The sequence below is a fragment of the Phaseolus vulgaris genome, chromosome 8 (genome assembly GCF_000499845.2).
Source record: "Phaseolus vulgaris cultivar G19833 chromosome 8, P. vulgaris v2.0, whole genome shotgun sequence".
NCBI lineage: Eukaryota > Viridiplantae > Streptophyta > Magnoliopsida > Fabales > Fabaceae > Phaseolus > Phaseolus vulgaris.
Genome location: NC_023752.2, coordinates 14315351 through 14336195, shown reverse-complemented (window position 1 = coordinate 14336195; position 20845 = coordinate 14315351). Strand labels below are relative to the sequence as shown.

The 20845-nt window shown below is 35.5% G+C and overlaps 1 protein-coding gene across 1 annotated transcript; it reads right to left on the bottom strand.

Moving 5' to 3' along the window:
- Window positions 1–8216: 8216 nt before the first annotated feature.
- On the bottom strand, window positions 8217–10668 carry LOC137827129 (uncharacterized). Its single transcript, XM_068633346.1, has 3 exons — window positions 9775–10668; window positions 8732–9277; window positions 8217–8547 (listed from the first exon to the last, which is right to left on the bottom strand). The coding sequence occupies exons 1-3, from the start codon at window positions 10630–10632 to the stop codon at window positions 8428–8430; spliced, it is 1524 nt and encodes a 507-aa protein (XP_068489447.1). The 5' UTR covers window positions 10633–10668; the 3' UTR covers window positions 8217–8427.
- Between the last annotated feature and the right edge of the window lie 10177 nt (window positions 10669–20845).

Below are 20845 nucleotides of genomic sequence, written 5' to 3'. Positions count from 1 at the left end.
ATCATAATAGATAATAACAATTTGGTCTTGTACCCTCGGTTAGGCTAGACCCTACCGTCAGAAGACTTTCACCATCATTCCTATGAACATACACTACAAGAAATTGTCCATTTACAAACTGATTATTACATAAGATCTGAATCCGTATGTAAAGTGAGCATTACATATGAATATTTACATACGGATTTAATTCAGTATGTAAATAGACATTACATACGGATTTTCTGTTTCTAAGAATAAAAGTGATTACATACGGATTTAATCAGTATGTAATTTTGGCGCCATGACGCATGAATAATTACATACGGATTGTATACATATATAAAGTATTACATACAAAATATTTTTAATAATTATAATAATAATAATAATATTGATATTAATGATAATATTGATATTAATAATTATTATTATAATATTATTAATATTAATAATATTATTAGTAATAATAATACTAATAATATTTAATAATATTAACAATACTTAATAATATTAACAATATTTAATAATATTTGTTCCTGCCGGTTGACCCGAAACGTCTTCGTGCGTCTACGACGATCTCACGCTCAAGAATCCCTGCGTTCACTCGAGCTTTCCTTCCGATTGAACACTTGAAACACAAAGACAAAGGGTGCCCTAGAGGACGTTTGTACTCCGACGCTCAAGTCAATCTTAGGGCTAGGAAACACCAAAACTGTAAGTGTAAAGCTCTGTGTAACTGTGTGTGTTAAGCGGTGCAAAATGAATAGCGTACCTTACTAAGTTTGTTACTTCCCTTTATATATAGCCTAGGGTTTCCACTGTTTCCGTTACCCAAAATAGGCTTCCTGAAGGGGTGGGCCCCAGCGCCGTAGTTACCCACTCTGAGGATAACCTAGCGCGTGGGGTTCCCTAACTGGAGTGCAACCTCTGACGGAATGACCACCTGGATGCCTCCTCGTGCACCTGATCTCTGGAGCCACCTGTCTTGGAAGCGCCCTAGCTGTTCACGTACCATGCATGCAGCTCACCCCTGGAATGTGACCCTCGAAGGTCGTATCCTTTCCAATGGCTCTATACCCGTGTTACGCCTGAACGTGTCATCCACTCTACACGCATGGATTCTCGTGACCTAGTCTCCTCCCTTACTGATAACTGGTGTGTAGTTTGTGATCCACCTCTCGTGGCCCAGCTCTGCCGTTCGAGTCCCGATGTCCGACCTCTCCACTCTGTCTAGTGGCACGTCGGTACATCCTGGTGACCGATATCTGACCACTCTTTGGTCCCTTAGCGCACGTGCCTCGTGAGACACTAACTCATGCCGCTCGTGAGACCCAGCTTACGTGGCCCCAACATTACTAGTGGTCAACTTCACTCGAGGACGGATCGGTACAATATTATTAATATTAATAATATTAATAAAATTATTAATATTAATAATGTTTATTATTAATAATATTAATAATGTTTATAATTAATAATATTAATAATGTTTATAATTAATAATATTAATAATTTTAATAATATCAATAATATCAATGATATTTATATTATCAATAATATTAATAATATAAATGATATTAATAATATTTATATTTTGAATAATATTAATAATATAAATAATATAAAACATATTAATAATATTAATATTATCAATAATATTAATAATATAAATCATATTAATATTATTAATAATATTAATATTATTAATAATATTAATATTATTAATAATATTTATATTATTAATATTATTAATAATATTTATATTAATAATAATAATAATATAATAATAATAATAATAATAATAATAAAATCATAATATGACAAAAGAATTTGTCTAGTGTAGTGGTGAAAATTGTATGTGAATATAGATTGTAGTTTGTTAACACCCTAATCAAACCAAATTAAATTCTTGTGTGTTTGACTCCCTTTCCTCCTTGATCTTTTATTTTTTTTTCGTTGTTTTTAGTATTTTTGTGGTAGACATTATTTCTGTGTTCCATTGAACTTGTTGTTGAGATTATAGGAGTTTAAGTTCAAGAGGGGGTGAATTGTACTTAGGATAATTTTCGCAAATGTAAACTTTTAAGAAATCCTTACAGAAAAAGAACAGATTGATTTAAAGAAAAACAAATTGATTTTTTGTCAGAGTGTAAATCAGAAATGCAACAGATTAGTTTACAGAATAACATGTTTATATCTGACTTAAGTATTCTTCTAAACCAGTTCTTATCTTTATACACAAGGAATATTGAAAATTGTATCAAGAATAAAAGCTTTAAATAGAATGAGTTATCAAAGATTCAATTTAGTTTTAAGACCAAGTTCTTGAAGAAAGAAATCAAGTGAGATTAAGATCTTTATTTCAGATTTAAAAAAAAACCTTTGAAACACACAGTTCGAAAAGATTTATTCAAACCAGTTATGCAAAAAGATTGATCAAGAACAAATCAATTTAAACCTGTAAACACTTTCCTTATAAAAAAAATAGATTTGATATGATTTAAAAAAAAAGTTCCTAAATCAAGATTGATTATAGGAGATTAATTTTAAGAGTAAATCTATCAAAGATTAAGGATTCCTTGAGTTTTAAGTTTGATTAAAGCCTTCTCAAAATCTTGAAAACATAATGTGATTCAGACCAATACAACAGTAAAAAAGTAACTTGATTCAATTCTGAAACAACATGTTTATTTCATCACAAATTTCCAGATTTTAGTTTTAGAGGCAGTGATAAAGGAAGAAGAATGACACACACAAATTTATACTGGTTCACTCACTAAGAGCTACATCTAGTCCCACTCTAGTCCCACCTTACACCAAGATGGATTCCACTAAAACAAAACAATCTTTACAAACAAATCAATTCTTAAATCCTTCAAAAACCAAGAACACAGGGTGAAAAACACTATTTTAGTAACACTATACTTCTAGAAACCCTATCAAGAAGTACATATAAAAACACTTTTACAAGGAAAAAGAATTTAGGAAAGAGAATACCTTATTTGCAGACTAAGGAAATCAAACTCGGATCCTCACTGTTGTAGAACTTTGACAGAACTTCAATTCCTAAGCCAAAAGAAAACAACACAAGAACTCTTAAAAGTTTTTAAGAAAAACTTTCAAACACTAATCTCACATGAAAACCTTAATGAAAATCACTTGAAAACTGTAAGCACTTTGTAATTGCAAGGGATGATTTGAACTGTGATAAAACTTCTTTTTTATAGGATTCAAATTAAAACAATTTTGAAAACTATTACAAAACAACAGATTAAAACTTCAAAGAACAAATTGTATTTTGACAAACACTTGGTGGTAACATAACCAACCTATGATTAGTTGAAAACAGAATATGTGAGCAAAACTGAATTTTGGAGAGAAAACAAAATTTTGAAAATCAAAACAGTTTTTGTGCAGTGCAAATGAATCAATTGTTTTATCAAACAACAGATTAAATTTTTGTGCAGTAACACCAGTTTTGAAAAAAAATTGAGCAGACTTTCAAAACTCTTTTTAAAAAGATCCTTGTGCATAAGTTCATCACCATGGCTATGAAATATGAGGTTGAATCAAAATGCAAAAGGCAACATAAACAACACAATCCTAACTAAGACCATGATATACAATTTTTAAATATCTTCAAACATATTTTTTTCATCAAACACTTCTTCATGAAAGTTGACTAGAACCTTCATTTATCCTCAACCCTTGTTTGATAAAATTCCACAACATTATTAAAGTATGAAAAATACATTTTAAGATAACTTATAATATAGTTGAACTTATTCTTTCCAATTTTATTAATTAATGTTAAACAACTTCATTGTCTTTAGGAGGTAAACTTTGTTTAACATTCTTACATTTGTTTTTTGTCATTTTTTAAAATTTCAAAGGTACTAAGTTTGGGACTATCCAAAGGAACTTCCTTTAAGATGGTGAAAATGGATACATTTATATTTATGTAGGTTCAATGGGTTGTGCTATCCAAAGAAGGAAGGAAGAGTTGGAAACAAAGATTTTAATTTCCTTAATGTGGATCTTTTGGTAAAGTGGAGATAAAATACGAGTGTTTTAAAAAAAAATATTTATTAGGCAAAGTGTTGACTTCAAAATATTCGGCTGAAAAGGCCTTTATGGGAAGGAGAGGGTGATACATCATTTATTTTTGTGGAGAGACCTGTGTAAAACTTGTGGAGGAGTTTGAAAACTTCATGTGGTTTGACTCCTTAATATAATGAAGAGTAAGTGATGAAAAATATACTAGTGTTTGACTAGATTGTTAGGTATTAATCCTTTAGCTAATAAATATCCTAGATTTTTTTCCAAATCTAGACAAAAAAAAACATATCTTATTAGTGACATGGGATAATGTGAGAATGAAATATGGGTGTGAGACATAACATATCTTATTAGTGACATGGGATAATGCGAGAATGAAATATGGGTGTGAGACATGTCATGACATAAGGTGGTTTGAGTGAGAGAAAATCACTTTCAACGAGTTTTGGAGTGAGCTAGGTAGTTTTGCAATGAGGAGAAAACAACGTGATTAATGGTTTTGGCTAGGACATATAATACAACGACCTTTTCTTTTCACCTAGTTTAAAAAATATTATTTAACAAATGGGGAAACCTAGAGGATAAAGTATTAGTTGGAGCATGGAAGCTAGAGATACCACCTAAATTGTGTTTCTTTGTATGGTGAGTGTTACAAGATAAACTCCTCTTCAAAAATAACCTATCTCATTGGGGTATCTTTCTTGAGCCTTGTGACTTGCTTTGTCCTTTTTTGTACAATCTCATATTCATATCATGTGTCAATGTTCTGCATTAGCTTACTCATGATTAATATGTTATGGATGAGTGGTTTTAAGTTTGTCAATGCAATTAGAACTTGTAATTCATTTCTTACAACATTAATTTATTTTGTCAAAATAAAATATGTTGGAGATCCCACATCGACTAGAGATTAGATCATTTCATAGACTATAAGCGGGTGCAAACCTCACCTTATAAGCCGATTTTATAAGATTGAGTTAGACTTAAAGTCCACTTCTCAATATGGTATCAGAGTCATTTAAAGTCTATCCTAGCGAAAGTTTGTTGCACTTATTAGGCCACCCGCTATCGGGACGCTATCGGACCACGCATAATATATAGTCACACGGACGAGTTGATAGTCTCGACGTGAGAGAGGTGTATTGGAGATCCTATATTGACTAGAGATTGAAGAGTTAGATTTGAAGTCCACTTCTCAATACAAAGTGAAAAATGGTCTGTAATATGGTCAACTATAATATGGAATATATGAAAAATGGAGGAATGCAACTACTTTTTAAGAGCAATTTTGGACAAGACAAAATTAATGGAGGATGTTTCTTTTTGGCTTCGATGGTGGCTTAAAACATCCAACAAGGACTTCTAATGTGCATAAGAAACTTAATTGCATGTAGAAAATATCTTCTCTTATAGTTTTTAGTTTTAATTGTCTACAAGAACCAAGTTGTAACCTTTATGTATTATTTTTCAACATTTTTGTGATTGAGTTTTTAGATTGTTTATGAGTTCCAATATCCCTCACACATCTTACTCTCATAGAAGAAAAAAAACATGTTAACATTTATCTAAGATTTTTTAATATATATTTTTTAAACACTAGAATGTGTTTTGTAAAATATGTATGTAAGTTGGACAAATATGTTAAAACCTGGACAATGAAATGTTTTGATATTAACAAATAAGAACAAGTAACTGAATTTAATCTCTACATTGTTTATGGATTTTCAAATTACATTGTTTATGGACTTTCAAACAAGTGTTTCCTGGACAATGAAATGTTTTGATATTAACAAATAAGAACAAGTAACTGAATTTAATCTCTACATTGTTTATGGATTTTCAAATTACATTGTTTATGGACTTTCAAACAAGTGTTTCCTTGAGTAGAATTTGATTTATATGCATCAAAACTTTCTAAGTACTCTTCTCTTGCTAAATGATCCACTAATTAGTTTAAATAATTAATATTGACTAGAATGCAATCAAATTCGTTCCAAATTCAATTTTATACTTATAAAGAATATTTATTTAGTAATACTTAAGTTGCTTGAATTAGCCTTCAACCTAACAATCAGTGTCCAACACATTATTTGTGAAACCTCTTAAGTGTACTCATTAGTAATTAGGAGCTGTTGGTGTTAAACCAAGTGGTGTTCAATGTTTTGAAGAATCCAAATCCTTTGAAGGATGATGAAGCCTCTGCTTTGCTTGATGCTGCTGTGCTGGTTTAAGCTTTGTTCTGGGGTAGTTCAATGTTGTAATCAACCCTTAGATTAAATCTCAAAGCAATTAGCATCTCAATTTTATCAAAGCAAAATGTTTTTCAAACTAAGTTGAAACAACCGATTGTTTTATCGAAACAACCGATTGTTTACACTTAGGTGTTTTGAGAAAGTTTGAAAACTGTTTTTGAATAGTGTTTTTGTTAAGTAACAAAACAACCGATTGATTCGAGGAAACAATCGATTGTTTGTTTTAAAACCATAACAGAAAAACTATTTTCTTTGACTGAGCTTTAAATGCTTTAACTGAATACGCTCCAGTCATTAAATGCTTTGACCAATCTATTTTAAATGCAATTAAGAGTTTGTTAAGATTTGATAACAAACTATATTCTTAGATATATTCTGAAAAACTGTTTTTAATGTTTTAAGAATCTTGAAACAAAGTTTTCATCTAAGAGTTTCTCAAAGAGTTCTGAGATTGCTTAAGAGTTGAGAGATTGATCAAGGTGCTGAATAGGATTTTACTTGTATTGATTTCAGATATTCATCTGTAACAAGTGTAATCTTTGTAAACTGCTGAACAATTCGTGTGTGTGTTTTGCTGAGATTGGCTGTGTGTTCTTGAGGTGTTCAAGATCAACAATCTTAGTGTTGGCCAAGGAGAGTGTGTTTCTTGAGGTGTTCATTCTCTTGGTTGTGGTGTAAGTGATCAAGTGATGATTGCTCAGTGGATATCCTCAGGGTTTCTGAGAAGACTGGATGTAGCTCTTGTTTGGAGTGAACCAGTATAAACAATTGTGTACAATTTCTCTATCCCTATCTCTTTAATTCAGTTTTGTTATTTTGGAACTGGTATAAACAACTGATTGTTTCGCTAAAACAACCGATTGTTTTTCCAGCTTTGTGTTTTTGCTGTTTGTTTTGAAAAAACTGAATCCTTAATCAAGGTTCTTTCAAAGTATTTTCATTCTAAGGTTAAAAGTCTGCGAAAATCTTTCTTAAACAATTCACCCCTCTCGTTTAAGGTCATATATTCTAACAGTTGGTGTACTCGATTTTATTCAAAGTCTTTTATCAGTAGAAAGTGTCACTTAAGGAAGAACTGAATTAATTCAAGAATTATGGATGAACTAATATAAATTTGATGTATTAAAATCTTTCTAAGTGTTTATCTATTAGATGATTAATTAATTTATGTAAAAAATTTATAACTTTATTCAATCATTTTATAAAATTTACTTATAATCTCAAAAATATTGATAATAATAAATTTGATTTATTGGGACGTCGCACTTTGAATCTGCCAAATATATATATATATATATATATATATATTAATTCGGTAATAAATATCACTAATTAGATAAAGATTCTTGTTTTACTTATTAAATTACTTCATCATAATTAATAATTAAAATTTAATTTATAACTATTTATAATTCAAATTACTTTATTATTTCATATTTGTTTTTCAAACAACATAATACAAAATTATGGTAATTTTTATCTTAATAAATCACTTTTAATATTTTACTCATATAATCGTCAGTTCAAGCTCATGTGATATGCTGGATTAGGTGGAACCGGTTAGGATTAATTGATGAATTTGAAAAGGTTATTGTATATTTCCAAATTAACTCATTTTACTACCCTTTTATATATATAATATATATACTTATGTTGAAAAAAAAATCCCACTAATTAGAGTGGTTCTGGTGAGCAACCTAGGAAACCATTCCATCTTTGAATATAGTATTTAAATCCATATCTTCGTAGTATTGGTTCACCTAAAAGAACCACCATATTTGCGTAGTTAAATACTATGTTTAGTATTTGAAAACCTATTATCTGAACGCAATTTAAATACATTGTAGACCTACCAAAGTATTATGAAATTAGATATAATTTTTTAATTACTATGTATGAGTAAGATTTAAGATTTAAGACAAGTTTGGGCCACATAAATTTCTCTTCTACTCTCTCAAAATCATATATACATTGACATATAAATGGAGTAATAGAATACTACAAACGTTTGTGGTTTCAGTCTTTTGTTCAGAAGTTGCGTATATTCGTTTTGCTCTTCTGACCATGGTTCAATCATCATCGTCATCAGTGTTGGGCTTCCATTTGCAAGAAACTTCAGATTCAATCCAATTTTCTAGGGAGGAGTCACACTCTCCAATCGATGGCAGCCTCTGATCTTAACGCCAACTACGCTATTATTGTTCATCACCCCATCTGAGGCGTTCACTATCTCGCAGCATTGCCTACGTGGCGCCTGCTCATTCACCCACATATTTTATTAGTTAAAAACAATAATTATAAATTTATTAAATTATAACTTTTTATACTTTTTAAAATTTAATTACTCATGAAAAATGTGTTCAAGAACGTCTTCATAAAATTTAAATCACTTAAATATACTACGAAGCGTCAAACACGCGCTGGAAAAAATCACAAACCTTTTTCCACTCGTCCGGCATAAAGCGTGGTGCTAAAACGTTGACGTATTGCACGTCTAAAGCCTGCGCGTACTCATCACGCTTGCACACGTTCCCCACTGTGTCTTCGTGCCTTCTATAGATAGACCGGGTCTTGTCCTCGCCCACATTCAGAACCCGATCCAGCATAAACAACACTGGTTTCTCACACGGATCGGAACCAACGGGTCGGGTATTGAAAATAAACGGGCCATCACTCCAACTCCGCCACGTGCGGAAAGTCCGAAACGCCGTTTCTAGTTCCTTGGCCCTGCGTAGAGTGGGGTATATCTCAACGCTGTAGCCCCACGACACCGAAACGGACCAGTTTCGTCGGAGGTCGTAACAGAAGCTCTTCTGCAGAGCCCGACCCGAATCTCTTTCGTAGGCGGTTACCAGTTTTTTAACGGCGTCAACCCGGGTCATGTTGGGAAATATCGGATCCACGTAATCCATATGGTGTAACGAAACCAACGGAGCCACCGGATGTGACGCTAACAACCCGTATGGCTTCCCCCTTATATCTACCTGAAATATAAAAATAAAAATGAGTTAAAACAAAAGTAGCAAAATAACATTTCCTCTGTAAATCAGTTATTTGATAAAGTCAGTAAAAGTTCATTTTCAAAAGAATATATTGAAAATCACTTAAAATTATTTTTGTACTTTCCATTAAATAAATTGATTTAAGAATAAATACTATAATAAGCGTATTAACAGCTGAGATATATTTTGACCTGTCAACTTATTAAAAATTTAGTTGACCAACTTAGGAGCACTCATTTTATTTCAAAATTATTCAACATTATAACATTAAACTGCCATTTTAGCTTTCATTAAGAAAATAAACTTTTTATTTTATTTGATTTTCTAATGTTTTTGCACGGTTTTATAAAAAGAAATTATAATAGTAATATTCGAAACCCTCGAAAATCATAAAATCAATTAAATCATAACGGAAACCTCAATTTCTGATAATGTGCCTTTCCAACACAAACAAAAATAGAGAAAAAAAAAAACCAAACCTGATGAAAACCTGGTTCTTTGGTAACCTGAACCCCAATCTCACTGATGCAACTCTGAATTTTCTGATCAGACCCATAAAACTCAGCGTAACGATCAATGCAACCGTCCAAAATTCTGACCAACACCTTCGCCAGAGGGTAACTTATCGCAAACCCACCACCACCAAACGCCATAGTGTAAAAATGTATCACATCCTGTTCCACACTCTCAGAATTCCCACCCACGTAGTACATTTCATTATGATCATACTTCGACAAAACCATAACGAGGTTGTCGGTGAAGAAAACGGTGTCGTCATCACCCATAACGAACCACCTCACGTTTTCCACCCCCAGCTCGAAGCTCTCCTTCACAATCCGCGCCACACGAATCGCCGATCGCGACCCGTACGAGCACGTGTACTGGAACGCTGACGTGTCACCGGAGACCTTATACGGCGGTGAACTCTCCGGCCACGTCGCGTTCCCCGATGGGTGGCTGTCGAGCCACACAAAGCCTCTGGTGACACCGCGGCGCCACCACATGTCTGAGTATTGGCGGCGTGTGTCCCACGTGGCGACGGAGCCGCCAATACCAAAGAAGAGGTGGGAGATGTTGGTGGGCGGTTGTTGTTGGTGAGTGGTTTTCTGTTGTTGGAGGATGTATTTGAAGGATGTGTGGCTGCTGTTATGGTATTGGGATTGGTTGTAGGATAGGGTAAGGTGAAAAACTAGGGTTATGAGGAAGAAGGTTGAAGCTGCAAGACCCGCTTTGAAGAAGAAACGAAGAAGTTGGCTGGGTTTGATGTTGGGGAAACGAAGGGTTTTCCATGAGTTTTTGAAAGGGTCTCGAACAACTGAGTCCACAGTAGAAGACATTGGAGACTAATGGGATTCAAATTTTGGAGCAACAATGGAAGAAGAAAGGAGATGATATATATATATATATATATATATATATATATATATATTTGTATAATGTATTTGTTGTTGAAGGTAAGAGTATATGTAGTTAGTCGCTTCAACGTCTTCCTTTTAATATAGGTCGCAAACAAGGAACCATATGTGATGTGGCTGCCTACTCCTATATCACTAACCCTTAAACAACTTGGGAAAGTCAAAATCAATATTACTATACAAATGTTTGTGCCAATTAATCACCTTTTATGTTATTATATATAATAATCAACTTTTATATATTTATTATTTTTATTAACCTCACTCTTAAATGGAAAATTATTTCTATTCTTTCTTCGCAACTATAAATTAACGTTCTTAATGTAACGTGTGACTTTATAATTATGTATTTCTTTTTTTTTTCTCGAAATTTCCTAGATTATGCTGCTTTCAAATTTTCATGGATTATGCTGCTTTCAATTTTTCCTAGATCATGCTGCTTTCAAATTTTCCTTCGTTGTGTTCAAATCTCTTTAATCGGTAAAAATAATCTTTCATATTATTTCTTTTTATCTCCAATTATCTTATGTTTTCAAATTCTTTTTGTTTGAACTAAGTTACTACATTAAACTCATTTTATTTGATTTTATTTCCTTTAATGTTCATTCACAGCATAAACTCTATAATAGACGTGTATTTTCTCTTTTTAGACACAACAATAGTTTTCTCTCCTATCTCTCTCAAACTCTTTATTTAAGGGTGTATTTACTGCTAGTTTTGAAGTCTTAATTTTTGTGAAATTGGTTCGTGCTTTCCGCATTGTGACTACAACATCACGCAAATATTTAGTAACTTGGAACGTTAAAGTGATTTTTTTTTAATAATTATTGAGTCAGAATTTGAGGCCGAGAACAACATTTTGGCGAAGAGATGGACCCCAACGTCAATCTAATTTAATCTGAGACAAATATGTCTCAATCGAATTGAAACATAAATATGTACCCGGATATATATAATTAGCACATTCTATCCTTAGTCTTTATGATTGATGACAACGTTTTCTCTCCATAATGGACCATTCAAAAGCAAGAGTTTTGCCCATTTTCTTAACTGAAACGTACCATTTTATGAGACAAAAGGAGTCAAATCTTGAACATGCTGTTACCGACTTTTCTATATACAAATTTAGCGTGAGCAATAAGTTGAAGCCTTCTACTTAAAGGGAAATGGAAAATACCTCTTAAATGCAAACGATAATTGTTCGTACGTGCCAGCCCATCAACACTAATAATATATTCAACTACCCTGCTTTTATTGAAAATAATATTAAATTTAATTAATTTTACATATATATATATTATCAGAAAAAATAAAATAAATAAAATAGATGAAATATTTGAGTAATACTCCAATCCTTATAAAAAGAAAATGATAGCTCCACTTCCCTATCATGTTAGAGCCCCTCACAAACCTTTCTTACTTTCATTTCCTCACAAAGCAACAATTTTCGGACCTAAAAACTATTACAAACACCTGTAATGAAATACCTACAGCATCATTCATGTGGCAGAAATGTTACGAGGCCTGAAACTCATATTGTTAATCTGAAACGTATCCCACAAAACAGAGATTATCACAACTTAAGTTTCTTTTCGTTTGGAGTTCCAATGATTCAAATTTTCAAAGTTAACAACCCTAGTTTCTAATCAATTTTTCAATTTCAAACCTGCCCATACCATTTTAATTGTAATAAAAACTCGAAATTCAATATTAATTTAATCCATATCCATAATCTCTTGCTTCAATTACAACATCAAATATAAATATAAAGAAAAATTTTTAAAGTTTAATCAATTTTTGGTTTCTATATTTACAGTCAATATTCAATTTAATATAATGGTTTTTAAAAAATTCAATTTGGTCTCTAATTTTTTTAAAAAAAATATGCAATTTGGTTTTTTCTGTTAAATTTCCATTGACGACGTTAAGTGGAGATTATGTGGCATAAAACGTGGCATAGAGTGTGGCACAATTGTGCATGGGTGGACTCCATGATATAATCGAACACCCATTTTTGTGGAACTAAAAGCTTTCTCATTTCTTTGGCATTCCTCCTGTAGCTACTCTTCTCCTCTTCTACAACTGCAAATCTCAAAGTCTTAGCCACATATTTCCTCGTAAAGGACTCATTTTCTCTCTTTCCTTGCCACGGATGACTTTTTACGGCAAGTGCATCCCGTTTGTCAGAAGTAATAATTGTCTCTAAAGACGGATATCGATCCCACAAGGAACAGTGAATTATCGAATACAATATTTGCTAAATATATCAACAGAACAATAAAAAAAGTTTTGAGTTGGTTATGTTGGCACTGATTAATAAGAAAACAAACAAAGAATTAGTTGCTTCAATTGGAAAAATAGGGATTAGGTTTCATCTCTCTCACTCATGTATTTTGATTAGCATGTTAATATTAAGTTCTTTGGTTGAATTTGATGCCCGTAAAAAATTCATTTATATCGATCTCTCACATATAAAATCCTTAAGAATGTTTCTTAAATATCGAACTCTCGCATACTTATAAAAACAACTTAGAATCACACTCAAACGTTAATGACAATTAACATTTCAAGTCTGTCTCTAGCACTCAAATATGCTAAGTATTGTTGTTTAGGTTTGAACCCTAAAGATACCTCTCAGTCGGATTTAAAATTCTCAATTTGTCACGAAAATTTAAAAGTAAAACAATAATACCAATAATCAATCAAGAACTGAATATTAATATATATATATATATATAAGATATCACCTCAATACATAAGAGTTTGAACAGATTAGTCACAATCCTAAAGGGTAGAATTAGCCACGCATACTTCTAGCACCTTCCATTCTTCCAATTGGGTTACAATTCACTCTATGATGTTTTTCTCTCAATCTGGCACACTAGGGTTGAGCCTCTAGCCCCCTATTTATCCTAGTTTTCTATGGTTAGGTTGATTCCTATGTCGCGCTAATGGGCTAAGTGATAAAAATAAAAAATGCCCAATCTTTCTTTGCATATTTTTCCATTTTGGGACCGTTCAGCTTTATCTTTTTGGCTTAAATTATTCTCCTTTACTCCAAATCTTCAATCCTCCCTAAAAATCTACAATTAACACCAAATTTGGGAATAAAATGCTCTTCTTCAAATAAAGCTCATAAAAAATGTAAAAAGGTATAAATTCATAAATTAGCACTAGTGCAAAATGTATAAACAAATGCGGTTTATTTAGTACGACTTTGTGCTCAAACGCTTTCGTTAAAAATGCGATGACATTTTTGTAATTAAGTTCATTTACAAGTGCGGCTATTAGTAAAGCCACTCTTGTAAATCAAACATTTGATTTACAAGGGCGACTATTTGTACAACCGCCCTTGTAAATCAAAACACTTTGATTTACAAGGGCGGCTATTTGTATAGTCGCCCTTGTAAATCAAAACCCTTGATTTACGAATGCATCTTTACAAATAGTCGCCTTTTAAAAACCTTTTTAACCCTAATTCAGAAACACGCCACTTACGTTTTGTTACTCTCATTTCTCCTGCGCTTCGTTTCTCTTATGTGCTTCCTCCATTAACAGTGCTTCCTCTTTTCTTCTTCTCTTCTTTGCATTGTCTTCGTGTCATTGGTAAACATTGTCTTCCATTCTTCTTCTTCACCATTGATTTTTGTATGTTTTGCGTTTCTTTTATGTTTTGTCTTATGCCATTGCTAAGGTCATGCTTCATTGGGAAGGTTTTTATTTTCGTTTTTTGGACTTCCATTGGGATGAAATACGAAGAGATGTGATATGGATGCACCAAGAGATCAAAAGAAATGCTAAAATAATGACCATGTTTGATGAGAATCAAATAAAGGAGGCTTTTATTAATGGAGGAAGAGGACATCCACCCTCACATTTGAAGTTCTTCCTTCTAGTCTTCTCAAAATTAAAAGAAGAAATAAAATAAAGATGAGGCCCAAGCCCAAAGCCCAAGCCCAAGCCCAAGAAGGCCAAAGCCCAAAGAGCCCAAGTCCATCCCATGAGGGGCAAGGCCAAGCTTTGAAATACTCTTGTATAGTTTTAGGAGGTTTGGTTATTAAATAAAGGTGTGTGAAAATGTAAAATAAAGTCACATTGTCCATGTGACTTAGGAGAGTGGTGTATGTGTAGTTTTTGGGAGGTGTCATAGTAGAAAAAGGTCACACCTCCCATGTGACTTGTTTTTGGTGGGAATTTCAAATGAGTTTATTTGAAATTTCCCACCTATTTTTCAGCACCTTAGGCTATAAATAGAGGTGCTTCCTTTGTAAAATTCAGATTTGATTTTATCTAAAGAAACTATACTCAAAATTGGAGTGAGCATTTGGAGAGCTTTTGAGCTTCTACTCTAGTCTTATCTTGAAGGACCATGGTTTCCTCAAGTGGCGGCTTGCACACTCATCTAGGAGCATCCATTCTTCTAGTGGCGTGATCATCCAACCATTCCTCCATCTTCATGAGCATTCTCTTCTCCTTCCTTTCTTCTTCTTCAATTTGTTCATGTAGCCTTGAGTTTTGAGTTGTTTTTGTTTTGGTTCCTTTAATTTTCCAGCACCTATTTTCTATTTGCTTCTTAATTCTGTTCGGTACTTTTGTTTTTAATTCAATTCTGTTCGGTCTCTTCTTTTCATTCTCCTTTGTTGATTCAATTTGACAATATTTGGTTCATCCAAATGAGTTTGGGATTTGGTACTTGTTATTGGTGAGTTCTTGATTTTAGAACCATGATCCAACTTCTAAGAAAGTGCCTCTATATTTTCCAGCTCAAGGTGATTCCTCAAAGTGTCAAGAATCTTGTTCTATGTGGCTATTGGAATCACATCAATGTTCTTCGGAAAAGATCAAAGTTGAGAATTTTTCATAGAAACCCAATCAACAACGAAAAAGAAAAGAAACCCTAAACGCCTCTCGTAAATGCGATTTATAAATGCGTCTATGTAAATAGCCGCATTTATAAATCGAATTTACGAATGCGGCTATATAGCCGCCTTCTTTTCTCTTCGATTTACAAATGTGTGCTCATAAAATGTGGTTATATAGCCGCCCTTATAAATGTAAAATAGTCGCACTCGTTTTGCTTTTCTGCACTAGTGTAAGGAATATTTTATATGTAAATTAGCAATAAATCCTTATAAGTGCCTATATTTTAATATGAAATATTACTTAAATTAGACACTTATCAACCATCTAACTGCAACCTTTTTTTCTTCCACCATCTTTAAAAATAGAGTTTCGTCTAAACAGAGCACGCAAGAGTGACAAGGTTGGGTGAGATTTGGGTGCTTGGTCAAGGTTGGGTAAGATTTGGGTCCCCAGATTTCAGAAATTTGTAATTTAAATTTGGAACCATGAAAATGGAAAAAATTGCCCGAATAATCAATTAAAAGATTTTTTTTAACCATTAATACGTCCTAAATGGGGAACACTAATGCTAACTTTTCAAGGTCCCTTTGAATGTGGTTAAGAATCAAAAGTTTAGGTCCAGGGTGAATCTTCACATCTTTGAGAGCACGTTTTATGAGCACAATTTGTGAGTAAAGGCAAAGTATTATCGATTAAAGAAAAATTCATAAGTGAATGCACTTGCGGCTTGATTTGGGGAAGGCAAAGGGGGCGTTGGAAGTGAGGGTTCCCATGAAGGTGTCGATGGCGACATTGGACGGTGCTGGTTGTGGTGACGATGGCAACCTCGACGGGGAGAGACTACTTGGAGAGGCAGAGTTTGAAGTTGTTCTCATTCGGGGGCTACCTAGAGAACTATTAAGATGATTCTTCTATCTCCTTTTATCAGTTAGTCGTCTGTCCTTTAACTTCCTTCCTTTCTAGCTTTGGCTCTCGGTCTTCTTGTAATCCAAACTCAGAGGGTACATGCAGAAGGCACTCCGACGCTCAAGTCAGCAAAGACGTTCGGTACTCAGTTCTCGATGATGTACCTGATTCTTGGAATATTAGTTATTTATATTACCTTTGGTGGGCTTTCCTTATTAGGTTAGGTTAAGGAGTTGGGTCGCATTTAGGGCTGCATTACCTAGCTCTTAATCGTGAATTAGCTTCGCTAACCTTGATTGAGTGTAAATGGACTTGTGTTGTCGGTCGACCCTATGGACGTAGATCTTTACCACGATCGACCCAATGATGGGGACTGAGATGTGACATCAGTTGTACGACCCTCACCGGTACACTTGTCCTCAGGCTCAAGGATGATTAATCCGAAGAGTCTTTTGAGAGTGATGTTGATAGAATTGTGCCTTCATAACCAAATTCTTTTATTGAATTTTGGAGAGAATTGGCGGAAGCTTCAATGGAAGAGATGAACAAGGATGGATCATATAGAGCTATGGTTTTATTCGAGGTGCATGATAGGCAGGGAGAGTGATTGGTTGGGCCATATCACTTGAGCTAGGTTAAGAAGAAGATTAAAGTGTTTATCCTAGAGAGGCAAGACAAGGGAGTGAGAAAGGCTAACAACTTTGGGAGAAATTTCACTCATTCATTAATCTTAGAAAAAAAATGAGAGCCAAGCACCTCAATTTATAGGAGAGAGGGCTGAACATTTTGGAGCCAAAATTTGAAAATTCAAAATAAAACTCTCCAATGAGAAGGTGTCATGTGGAGTCATGCTTTCCATGTTTAGCTCAAACCTTCCGTGCTAAATCCTCTCCACTCCTAGGTTGTCATGTTGACGTCCATGTGCTCTATGCCAAGGTGATTTTCGTTCCCAATATACCCTAGACATTTTAGGGTTATATTAGGCTCAAAGAAGCGCAATTGTTACCCTAATTAGTCACTTTTAACCCTAACTATACCTATTTTTCTATTGGCCTAAATACAAGCCCAAAAACCTATGCTACTTAGCCCAAATATTTGGTCCAATTATTTTATGGTACTAGGCCCAGTACATGACCCATGAAATCCTAAAAAACTTTATACAATTTATTTAAGCTAAAGCTTGGCCCAAAAATAATGTTGATTAGTCAGCAGAAACTCAGTCTTCTTGTGTTCTTCTGACCAAAGGTTTAGTTTATGTTTTGATGAGTTGAAGGTCTTCTTGGATATGTTTGGACACCCTAGAGTTGTCCTCTTGATTAGGCCTATAAAAATAAACAAAAGCCCAATTAGACACATATTTGCAATTAAATTAATAAACAATCTCTAGGTCTTTATCCTCCTTATTATGTGGTTTTGCATGGCTGGGGGCTCTGCCATCAGATGTGCCAGTCGGATTTCTAAGTTTGGTGTGACGATTGGGGTTCTCGATGTCGGACGTGGCGTTAGATGGCACCTAATGCATGACGTGACCCGCATTGATGAGGAGTTTTTTGGGCGCCAAGTGACGAGGATCGTTCGATCGAAAAGATCTAACGATTGAGATGGTTGCAACGCTTCGCCTCCCGAGACCCTCGATGGCTATAAATAGTGGTCCCAATAGTTCCGAGACACTGCGCTACTACTCACACATTTGCTTCGAGACTCAAACACTTCTGGTCCTCCTAAGTTGCTGTATGTCGGCTTTCATAAGGTTAGTCATGTCTTATCTGTCTCGTCCTACCTCTTCTTCTTCTCCGGTCCCCAATTCTCCTCGTTCCATGCGTCCTTCTTCCTCTTCGTCTTTATCTTTGTCTTTATCTTCTTCTGTTTTTGACTCCTCCATGACCGAGCCTTTGTCCGTTGGTACAATCCAAGTGTTGTGCCCTGTGGAGGTGGCTAGAGGGGACGACCCGGGAGGTGCTATAGACCAGTTAGACTTCCTTGAGCAGGTCATCTCCCCCCTGGAGATTGACTGGGTGGATCCTAAGGTAACTAGAATCACCTCTATCTTTACGATCGAGACCTCTGTCACTGATTTTTTGGACAGGTTCCCGATTTTGAAGGCAGATGCTAGCCTTAGCTTCTTTAGGGTTGAGTCGTGCCTACCGGCCGAGACCATATGTTTGGGTCGGTCTTCCACCGAGTCACCTTTCTTTTATATGTATTATTGTCTTTTTTCAGACTTACACATTTCTTTACCTTTCGATAACTTCATGATGGGCGTCCTTAAGGTGCTCAACGTGGCTCCTACTCAGCTTTATCCCAATACCTGAGCGTCCATCCAGGCCTTCCGCATGATATGTGACGTTCTTCGTTTACATCCAATCCCTTCATGTTTTTTAAGCTATTACACCTCCCATCCGTTTGAGCCTGTTCTGTGGCATTCACTGATCAGTCAATCATGTAATATCCTCTTAAGCTCCTACACCACTTCGTACAAAAAGTTCAAAGAAAGACTTTTCAAAGTCTTCGTCCAACCGGAAACCATGCCATACTTCTTTGACGAAGTCGGTCGATCGAGGTTTCCTATGTCTTAGACTAGGAAGCCTCAGAAGTTTAAGGAGTGGCCTCATCCAACCATGGATGCTGAGGAGCTAGAGATTCTTTCTCTCTTTGATAAGCTCCCAAGGAAACTTCCTATACAGATGCTGATAATCGTGTATGCAAAAGCATCTCGCTGGGCAGCCTTTAAGGGTAAGCTGATTTTCTACAGTCTCGGTAAGTTGCTTTGTTTTTAACTAACACTTTGCTTCTTATTGTTGGAGAAATCATGAACCAAGATGCTCCTTTGGCAAAGGGCTTGCTTGACACCTTTAAGGAAAGGGCCGCCCAGCAGAAGGGGAGGCCGAGCATTGAGGCCTTGACGACCGAGAAAGGGTTGTCGGTGGTGCTGGCCCTTCAGGAAAAAGCAAAAGGAGGCCGAGAGAGGGGGGCAACATAGCCACAACCACCCGCTCCCCTGGGGTAATGCCGACAACACCCTATCCTTGTCAATCGCCGATAGACGTTGACTCGCTACTAACGGACGACTTCAACCAACCGATTCCCCCTATTGTGATTGAGCATATAATGGAGTTCTCCATGTCACCCCTGTCGATGTTGGGAGGTGACTTACAATTTGAAAGGGGGGTAAAGATTGGTCTGCCCGAGCTGACCTGAGAGCTCATCCGAGGGGTCCCCTCTGAGGACTTGCTCCAACCGAGCGCTCGTCCTTGTCCACCTGGGTTCTGAGGACCGGGGTCATCACGCCGAGGAAATCTCTCGACTTGAGCATGAGCTTTCAGAGGCTTCGAGGAACCTGAAGCAGTCTCTTGCGACTAACATTGAGTACATGGAGAAGCTTCCTCGGGAGGGCGCCAAGTGGGAGATTGTCGAAGGTCGAGCGGTGAGTTGCGAAGATGGCAGCCGAGAATGCACGCATGAAGAAGATCTCAATGTTGCATGTCGAGAATTCTGAGTTGAAGGCTGAGAAGGGAGCGGTCGAGGTAGAGCTGGATAGAAACATTGATGAGACTTTGGAGCTGGTCAACCAAAGTTTTCTCCTGGCTGTTCGATAGGCCCACGTCCTCTGCAATGGTCCGCCGCCATCTAGTGAGTTCGACCCCAAAGACGAGTTTTTGAGGGTCAGATCTTGTTGAGGGACGAGGTGAGGGCCTTGAAGAGCACAACTCAACCTGCGTCGACTGAAGGTGCTGAAGGCGAAGAACAGTAAGTCTTAAGCTTTAATTTTTTGCTTCCTATGGTCGGGATGTGGCCTTTTATCGCTTTACCTTCGAGGTCGAGGTGTGGCCTCCTCCTTGCTTTCTTCATTAATGAAATGGTCATTTCTTCGCATGTTGTAGCTTTCTTTGATCATGTTAAGTTCTTCGGTTAGAATAACTTAATTTAACAAAGAGAATATAACAAGTTAAGTAATCAGTCGGATAACTTATTTGAAGAAAGAGAATTGAACAAGTTAAGTAATTGACTCGATTGTGCTTGTAATGCGTTTTAAGATTTCGGCAGGGTATGCCGATTGAGGCTTCATCCAGACCGAGCGTGAGTCTTATGGGTGTTGGTAACGTAAGCCGGTTAAGGCTACGTTCTTGACTGCACCCAGCTTTTGCGGTATCGGCAGGGTATGCCGATTAAGGCTTCATCCAGACCGAACCAAGGTTTCTCGGTGTTGGTAGGGTATGCCGATTAAGGCTTCATACAAATCAACATGAGGTTTTGCGGTATCAACAAGGTATGTCGGTTAAGGCTTATCGAGACGAACTCGAGTTTTTTGCGGTATCGGCAGGGTATGCCGGTTAAGGCTTTGTGTAGACCGACCCGAGGTTTTTGC

What these genes read in the sequence shown, in the direction of transcription:
- LOC137827129 (XM_068633346.1), bottom strand. Translation starts at nt 10,632, where the DNA reads ATGTCTTCTACTGTGGACTCAGTTGTTCGAGACCCTTTCAAAAACTCA. An exon ending in AAGAACCAGGTTTTCATCAG is followed by an intron (nt 9,278 to 9,774) that starts GTTTGGTTTTTT and finishes TTTATATTTCAG; the next exon opens with GTAGATATAAGGGGGAAGCC. An exon ending in TGCCGGACGAGTGGAAAAAG is followed by an intron (nt 8,548 to 8,731) that starts GTTTGTGATTTT and finishes GTGAATGAGCAG; the next exon opens with GCGCCACGTAGGCAATGCTG.